The sequence below is a fragment of the Mirounga leonina genome, unplaced genomic scaffold (genome assembly GCF_011800145.1).
Source record: "Mirounga leonina isolate KUSES-001 unplaced genomic scaffold, KU_Mleo_1.0 Mir_172, whole genome shotgun sequence".
Classification (NCBI taxonomy): Eukaryota; Metazoa; Chordata; class Mammalia; order Carnivora; family Phocidae; genus Mirounga; species Mirounga leonina.
This window is the reverse complement of record NW_023270442.1, coordinates 6,896,540-6,905,608: the sequence shown is the minus strand read 5'-3', so window position 1 is coordinate 6,905,608 and position 9,069 is coordinate 6,896,540. Positions and strand designations below refer to the sequence as shown.

The following is a 9,069-nucleotide window of genomic DNA, read 5'->3' as shown; positions in this document are numbered from 1 at the left end:
TAGTTATTTCCCCAAACTCCACGTTTATATATCTTGTTATCTACTAATTATCTCTACTTGGAAGCCTAATTGGCATCTCAAATATTAAAATTCCCAAATATTCCAGACCTTCCCACCTAATGCTCCCAAACCTGCTCCTCCCAAAGTCTTACACATTTCAGTAATTGGTAACATCTTTCTTCCCATAGCCGTGGAGCTATCTTTGATTTTTCTCTTTTTCTCCCACATCCACATCCAACCAATCAGTAACTTGTTCAAAATGTATCCAGAATCCTATCACTTCACATCTCCAACACCATCACTTTGGAACCAGCTACCATTTTCTCTTGGCTGGATAATTATTGAGTAGTTTTCTAACTGGTCTCCCTGCTTCCTCCACTCTTTGCTACCTTATAGATGATTCTTAACAGAGCAGTGAATGTGAGCTTCGAAGAATTAAGTAACAGGATAACTCCCTGACTCAAAGCCTTCCAATGACTTCCCATCTTACTCAGAATCAAAGTCAAACTCCTCACCACTGCCTAGAAGGCGCTCCATGTAATCTGGCCTCCACTACTTTTGTGCACTCTTCCCTTCTCTCCATTGTCCTCACTCAGTTTCAGCCACACCAATCCCCTCAACGTGCCTCAGATACTTACTCCAGGTGTGCGTGGCCTCTAGACCTTTCCATCTGTTCTTTCTCTTCTGCTTGAATGCTCTTCTCATGGGTATCTGCCTAATTTGCTCTTTGTGCTCCTTCAGGTCCTTCTCAAACATCACTGTGAATGAACCACCTAACCACCCTAAAGGACGATCTCCACTCCTACCCTATGCATTCTCTATTCTCTCACCCACTTTAGTTTTCTCCACAATACTTATTACAGTCTGACATACTGTAGAGTTTACCTAAGTGTTTTTACTTTCCACCTTTCTCTATATAAGCTCCATGAGGCAGAGAGCTGGGTGGCCCGTTTTGTTCACTGCTGTACTACCACTCCCTAGGAAGTGTTGGGCACAAAATAAGTATTCATTTCAATGTGAAAATGGCTGTTCAGTAAAATTTTATTCGAAAATTTTTAATTTAGCAAAATACAGCAAATATATTTTTTAAAGTAGTACTATGGAAGTGCCTACAGAGTCAAATTAGTGACTATATGTCTTCTCTAGGTAATTAAACAACATTAACAGGTAAGCATGAGGCATGAAGTGGGATGTATTTCGTGATGAATCTGAGTCACTTCCCATAGGGATAAAACCTTCACAAATAACCCAACTTTCCATGTTTGACTTTAAACAGATGATCAACAGAAAATTAGGTGAGGTGGGGGAAAGGCATGCATTTAAGAAAAGTATACTTACTGGAACGAGGTCTCTTCTACAAAAGAATAAGTGTATATCATTAATGCAAGAGTTAATATGGTATGATACATATTCATATAAAAGCAAGTGTAGGCTTAATTTCTTTTACTCAGTCTTGTTTCTCTCTTGGTGATATTTGTACTTTCTAAATCAAGGGTTGGCAAACTATTTTCTGTAAAGAGCCACAAGGCAAATATTTAGGCTTTGTGGGCCAAGAGGTAGAATTGAGGATATTAAGTAGGTACTTATATAATAAGAGAGACCAAGTTTCCAAAAATTGTTATTAATAAAATTCAAAATATAATAATAATAATCAAAGCCTTTAGTATAGGTCTATTAATTGGAAAAATAGAATTCTTTTGTTGACAGGGGATAACATTTCTCTTAACTGGGATTCAAAGTTAGTGTTCCTTATTATCAAACAGATTGTAAATGTTCATTTGTAAAAGCCATTCTTAGCTTGTGGGCCACAGAAAAACAGGTGGCAGGCTGGATTTGGTCCACTGGTCATAGTTTGCCAACTCCTGTCTGAAATCAAGTTCAAGAAAATGATCCCCTTGGATAGATTTTCTGCCAGCTGAGGATGGGAGTAATATTCTTCACTAATGAGTTCCTATTACCCAAGTCAAATCTTTAATTAATTCAGTATTTTAAGAAAAATGTACTTACCAAGTCTCCGATAAAAATACTCAAGACAGATACTCTTTGCAAGTAGAGATAAGGATGACAAGAATTTTGCATGAGTAATCTTATCTGTCTGTACTTTCACTAGTGACCAGCAGGGGGCCTCAGCTGGATTCCATTCATAAAGTTACATTTACACTAGACTAAGACTGGAGCATCAAAGAAAAGAGCTATTAATTCACAGAGCAGCTATTCTTAATTATAGGGAATATTCTTGAAACAATGCCGTGGAAACATTTCATGACACTGAATATCTATTTATAGGTTAAGTTTTATGTTAGTATGTTTTTTTAAACCTAAATTCTAAAATTAATGTTCACTGTAAAACAATGGGTCTAAAACTTGCTTATGCTATAAACTGATTTACTATTCTATGAAAACATTCTGCTTTGTACACTATTCCCAATGGACTCTATGGAGTTCTGCAGCTTTTGAGCTCTCAGATAATTTTAAAGACTGGGAGTAAAGAAATACATTAAGAGAATAAAACATCATTATTTTTTCATCTCATTCATATCAAACGTATTTTATCATCAAATGGGGGTTTGGAGTTATAAGAGGTCTAAACTCAAAGAATTAAAAACTTTGTCCAGAAGCAACTGTAATACTATTGGTTTCTAGTTTTTATTGAACAATGCTCTATACAGTTGTGCTAAAGTTGACATTCAACATTCCACTGTTCTACACTGATAAAATATTCCACTGATTTATTTCAATGGGACTTATGATAAAACTGGAAATCAATTTACATCTTGAGATATATAATTCCTGACTTAAAGGGCTCTTAAATACATGTCAATATATTATAAATATCCATGTACGTTGACTATCCGTCAGTATCACCCCATTATGCCATCCCACGGTGCCTCTCCCATAGTCTGTGGTGTTTCCTGAATGTTGACTTGAGGAAGCTCTGCCTTTTCTCCCTCTGTTTGCCAAGTGCTTCATAACTCACCTACATGTCACTTGGGACATTTTCTACTGCAGAAAAAGCAAGGAAAAATACTCTCGAGAGTTTGTTAGAGCTAATTAGGAGAAACAAGGTCTTGTAAGAAAACTCTATATCCACAGGAGGTTGTCCAGTGAAGAAGGGTGAAACTCACTTACTTGAAAAGTAGCCTTTCCTCTGAGCATAGCACACGCCAAGGCCACAAACAGAAATCACTGAGGCCACAACCACCACGGCCGCTATGATGCCACTCACATTGAGATCATCTGGAAGGCAAAATAAACCAGGCATGAATTTGGGTCAAATAAATGGACAGATGTAGTTATTAAATTGAAAAAATTCAAATAAGCTCCCCTTGGCAGCTATACCATAAACATGGATAGTTTCATGCTGCTGAAGCCTGTTCAACTGATTCATTCCAGGACAAGGTTCAAAGCAGATTGAAAATATTAACGGAATTAAGTTTTGCAAGAATCTTAAATTGAAAGAAGTTCCATGATTCAGAAATAACGTGTATGGCATTCCCTTGCATTCACTTGGGGAGATAATACTTCAAAGGATTAAATATCAGATTGGAAGTGATCTTCAAAGTTCAGTGAGGTCAAGTATTCAACTACCACACACCCCCAATTCTACTCAAAATTCTTCTACACCATCATCTGTGTCAATTTTACCGATAACGGAAAACTCATTCAGCCCCAAAGAAAGCCATGTGACTCTTGTTCTATAAAGTAAGAGTCAGAAACATCTTTCTTGAATTTAATTGGGCTTGTGTGTGTGTACTTATATACACATACACACTCACATACACATATGCCATTAAACTGTCATCCCATTAAGTTTAAAATTAACTAAACTCCCCAAGACTTTTTCCCGTTGCTATTAGGTCATCTTTCCTCTAACCTAATACAACTGGATTTTTTGGACCCAAGTTTGAAATCACTACCATGTTACCAACCTGCGAGGTTTTCTCAGATACTGATTCTGTTGTCCAAGAATTAGATTATGAACCTTCCAAGATCAATATTTATGTAATTGGGAACAGCATCAAAAAATATCCTCATTCAAATCATTAATTAAAATGATGACTATGACTTTGTTAGGGAAAGAACTATGGAACAGGCTATTACGTACCTCCCTTCATATAATAGAATTTATTACACCCTCTGGGTATGGGATCCAACTGTGTGAATCCATCCATCTAAATATTTAACCTGGGTCACATTTCTCCAGCTTGTCCTTCAGGATTTCATGAGCCACACCCTTCTGTCATTTGGATACTTCCTATGTATTGATTAATATATAAATTACCTATACTTTTTAAAGGAACAATTCCTCAAAGGGTTCTTGTTTTTTTTTTAATTTAATTTTATTATATTATGTTAATCACCATGCATTACATCATTAGTTTTTGATGTAGTGTTCCATGATTCATTGTTTGTGTGTAACACCCAGTGCTCCATGCAGAACGTGCCCTCTTTAATACCCATCACCGGGCTAACCCATCCCCCCACCCCTCTCCCCTCTAAAACCCTCATTTTGTTTCTCGGAGTCCATAGTCTCTCATGGTTCATCTCTCCCTCTAATTTCTCCCCCTTCATTTTTCCCTTCCTACTATCTCTTTTTTTTTTTTTTTTTAACATACAATGTATTATTTGTTTCAGAGGTACAGGTCTGTGATTCATCAGTCTTACACAATTCACAGCGCTCACCATAGCACATACCCTCCCCAATGTCCATCACCCAGCCACCCCATCCCTCCCACCCCCCACTACTCCAGCAACCCTCTGAGATTAAGAGTCTCTTATGGTTTGTCTCCCTCTCTGGTTTCATCTTGTTTCATTTTTCCCTCCTTTCCCCTATGATCCTCTGTCTTGTTTCTCAAATTCCTCATATTAGTGAGATCATATGATATGTGTCTTTCTCTGATTGATTTATTTCGCTTAGCATAATAAAAGGGTTCTTGTTTTTAAAAGCAAGTATTAATTAACGTGTGATTAATTTGAAGAAAATATTAGGTAGCACTTTCTCAACAATAATTTTAGATATCTAAAAGCACTGCACATTTTGGGAAAGATTTTTTTTTTAAGAAATATTATTTAAGTGAGTATGCTTATCATAAAACTTTCTGGTCTCAAAATTTTTTTCTAATGCCAAGGGTTATTAATTTTCTCATAAATCTGAAATATTAACTGATTTTTTTAAGAAAGAAAACTGAATACCTCTTTTGGAAGGCTGAGCAATTTGACCAGAGTAGAAAACATTAATTATTGCTTGGCATAAACTCAGTTCAGTTTTAGGGGCACCTGGCTGGCTCAATCAGTAGAGCACATGACTCTTGATCTCAAGGTTGTAAATTCAGGCCCCACATTGGGTATAGATTTTACTTAAAAGTAAAATCTTAAAAACAAACAAACAAACAACAACAAAAAATTCAGTTCATTTTTGCTTAAGCATTGAGAGGTCATTGAGATCCAGCTATTTATTTACTTAAAAAAGTAGTGGACAGGGAAATAAATTCCATAATATTCATAATCTAAGGCAAAATGAAATTAATAGGGAAAAATCTAAAATAATCACAATCTAAGGCAAAATTAAGTTAATAACTACAGAACCAAACTGTACCTACTATTTTCTTTGTAGTAGTCAACAAATGTGACATCTGTGAAGGTTTCAATCTTAGGGCTATTATCGGACAAAAATCTGTCCCATAGTTTGTCAATGAACTTGACATCTATGAAGGATTCAACCTAATGGCAGATTCTAACAAAAAAACTGTCCTATCCTGTAAGTTATGGTATAAATTTTATTTTACTTTTCTCAGTGAAATGGAAGAAGCCTTGTAAGTTAGAGCTGAGTTGTTTTCATGCTATTTGCCATTGACTGTGAGTTACTGAGCAAGTTCTATAACCGCCTTATGCCTCACTAAAGAGAAAATGTAACAACATGTACAAAAATATTTTTTTTCTTTAAAAAAAAAAGGCCACTATAAAAGGAAGGTATCATTATTCTAACTGAAAGGAAAGGAACCAAACTGTTAAAATGCTAAGTGTGAGTGGGGTCTCCTGCGAGTTTTACAGGGGGCAGCTTGGGAATAATCATCAGGTCCATGACTTACTTTCTTTCTATACTTCAAAAAGAGCGTCTTTTAGAACAGATTCTGGTTTGGGTTATAAGTTATTAGTGATAACTCACGAAGGAAACTTGACATGTGATTTCACGAATTCTTATGTATCAAAAGATATAAATTTCAACCCAAGGGCATGAAACATCTAAGATCAATGGATGAGCATTAAATGAACAAATTTTAACTTTTAAGCCAACTTATACAAGAAAGAGTAGATACGTGAAAATCGTGATCAAATTAAAGTGGTAAGACTAGCAAAGCACAAAGTATTAAATTTTAGCTGTTCTGTATTTATTTACTGCATGCTTGGAAAAAATGTAACTAGTATGTTAAGACCATGACATCACAGATATTATTTCTTGAGATGAGGCTAAATTAGGCATTGAAATTAAACAGGACCATTTAAAGAAAGAATAAATAGTGCAGGTGGTACAAGGTTACAGTAAAAAAACATGAGGGTCGTATGTGAATGAATGAATGAAGTTAGGAAAACCCTGTATCAATGCATTAATTTTAAACATGTTCTGATGAATTTTTCTAATGATAACTCCAAAGTAGCACTAAGAGGGATACCTTCTGATATTGTCAGCAAACGCTTATGTTTGACTATAACTATCAACACTTGAGTGAACTGGGTGGATAATACGTATCCCTGAATTTTAAAAAGACTCTTGTGGAAATTAGAATACACTATTGAATATCTTATACTTTAGAGCATTCTGAGGTCTAATAAGATTATATTTTACTTAAAAAGTAATGCCAAGAGTTTAACTGTACATGAACAACACAAATTAGTGTGTGTAGATCTGCATATCTCTGAGCACACTGAAAACATGAATTTCTGACCTCACAAAGATGAGGACAAGCTCCTGAACCAAGGGGGGCCATGGGTGTTCCACTTCGGGGTGCAGCCCTCCTGAGTGATCTTTAACCCCGCAGGTGTCATCTCCAGCTAGCCCTATTACAAAACACCCTTTTTCAAAACACAGGACTTTCACAAAGGGAGAATTGAACCAAATTATTAAAAACGAAATGAGGGCGCCTGGGTGGCTCAGTTGGTTAAGCGACTGCCTTCGCCTCAGGTCATGATCCTGGAGTCCCGGGATCGAGTCCCACATCGGGCTCCCTGCTCGGCGGGGAGTCTGCTTCTCCCTCTCCCACTCCCCGTTTGTGTTCCCTCTCTCGCTGTGTCTTTCTCTGTCAAATAAATAAATAAAATCTTAAAAAAAAAAAATTAAAAAATAAAAGCGAAATGAAAAAAAACATGTTTGCTCTGAAACTCCTATAATCTGAAAAGATTCCTGAGTCTGATTTTATTGATTTCTAGGAAGCTTATTTTGTGAAATACATGGCAGCTATGTTTTACAGCAAATAGAGATTCATAACTACATTCGACATGTCTTTTTTGAGAACCCACTCTGGGATAAGTAAAGCACTGTATTTTAGGGGATTGAAAAAATTATCAAACACTAAAATAGCCAACTCTTGAGAGTGCTCACAATATGCCATTGCTATTCTAACCCTTCCAAATATCAGTTTTGTCTTTCTTTCTTTTTTTTTTTTAATTATTTTTTCTTTTTGTTAGGTAAGCTCTACTCCCAACGTGGGACTTGAACTCACGACTCCCGAGATTGAGTCACATGCTCTACTGATTGAGCCATAACCCAATGAAGATAGCATATTACTACTTCTATTTTGGGGAGACTGAGGTTAAATAACTGGCCCAAGAATATGTAGCTAGTAAGTGACAGAGCTGGAAATTGAACCCCATACCAAATCCTTGACCCTGAGCAATTTATAAGACTCTTAGTTTCTGTTTGAAAGAAGATTGCCCAGACAAGCATATTTTTAAAACAATGATTTGAAAAATTCAAAAACTTGAAAAGTCGAGTGCTAAATATTCTTGGCTTGTTTGGGACATGGACTAAGAACAGCATGTTTGCTTTTTGCAACACATTATGTCAAGCTAATTTTAAACATTCCCTCTGGTTTATTCTTCCAATCACTCAGGCACAGTCCTACCCCTTGCTCCTTCCCATCCCCAAGCACATGCGCGCTCTGACTGCAAACCATTGTTCCTCCCGATATTTCATGCTTACCGACTTGCATTCGTTTCCCGGGGCACCTGCGATGTCCAACAGAATTACGGGCTTCACAGGAATATTCTCCACTGTCTAGTTTTGAAACAGTGTTAAATTGCTATTTGTGGAAGGAAAATAAATATATATTTTAAGCCATAAATCTGTAAGTAGACTCCTGAAGTAACCATGTCTCTTGAATTTCAGTATGAAGTTGGTCTCTCCTTTTTCATGACTTAGGACTTGATGTCTTTACTGTGAATTCAAAACTTTGCCATGACTTCAAGGGGTAAGTAGCTAGGCTTCCTGTTTATTTTGACAGAGAAAGACTTAAATATATATGGGGAAGTGTCTTTGTTCTGTGATACTGAGGAAGTGGTATGGTTAGGAAGGCAACTGGCATTTTAAAGTTTACAGCACAGGTAGCATTAAAGTTTTGTCAGTATTTCTAATTCCCAAGAAACACCATTTGTAAAGGAAGGCCTCCTTGGCCTGAAAGGGCTAATGCAGTTTTCTCAGCCACAAGTGAGTTCACTACAGCAGGAAATGATGAAGACTTCTTTTAGAGGGTCAGAGCTATTACCAGGAAGTAGCAGAGGGTCGAGGAAAATCTTAATCAGTTTAGCTTATAGGATTAAAAATTCTATCAGCTGTGGAATTTTCGAAAATTCTGAAAGGATAAAGGTCTAACCTTTGCTCCTTCTACTCTCTGCCAAAACAACTGAAAGGTAAGACTTTGGTATAACAGGCTTCATAAGCGTTTAGTGGATTTATCCCCTTGGTGAATTTCTGGAAGGAAGGGAGGAAGGGAAGAAGGAAGGAAGGCAGGAGGGAAGGAAGGAAGGAAGGAAGGAAGGAAGGAAGGAAGGAAGGAAGGAAGGAAGGAAGGAAGG

At 36.7% G+C, this 9,069-nt stretch overlaps 1 protein-coding gene across 1 annotated transcript in view; it reads right to left on the bottom strand.

Moving 5' to 3' along the window:
• JAM2 (junctional adhesion molecule 2) overlaps nucleotides 1-9,069 on the bottom strand; it is a 61,870-nt gene that overhangs the window by 4,674 nt on the left and 48,127 nt on the right. The window contains exons 6-8 of the mRNA XM_035017518.1: nucleotides 8,198-8,297; nucleotides 3,130-3,237; nucleotides 1,339-1,354 (exon numbers count right to left, since the gene is read on the bottom strand). Of these exons, the coding sequence (XP_034873409.1) occupies nucleotides 1,339-1,354; nucleotides 3,130-3,237; nucleotides 8,198-8,297 (224 nt within the window). The remainder of the gene's footprint in view (nucleotides 1-1,338; nucleotides 1,355-3,129; nucleotides 3,238-8,197; nucleotides 8,298-9,069) is intronic.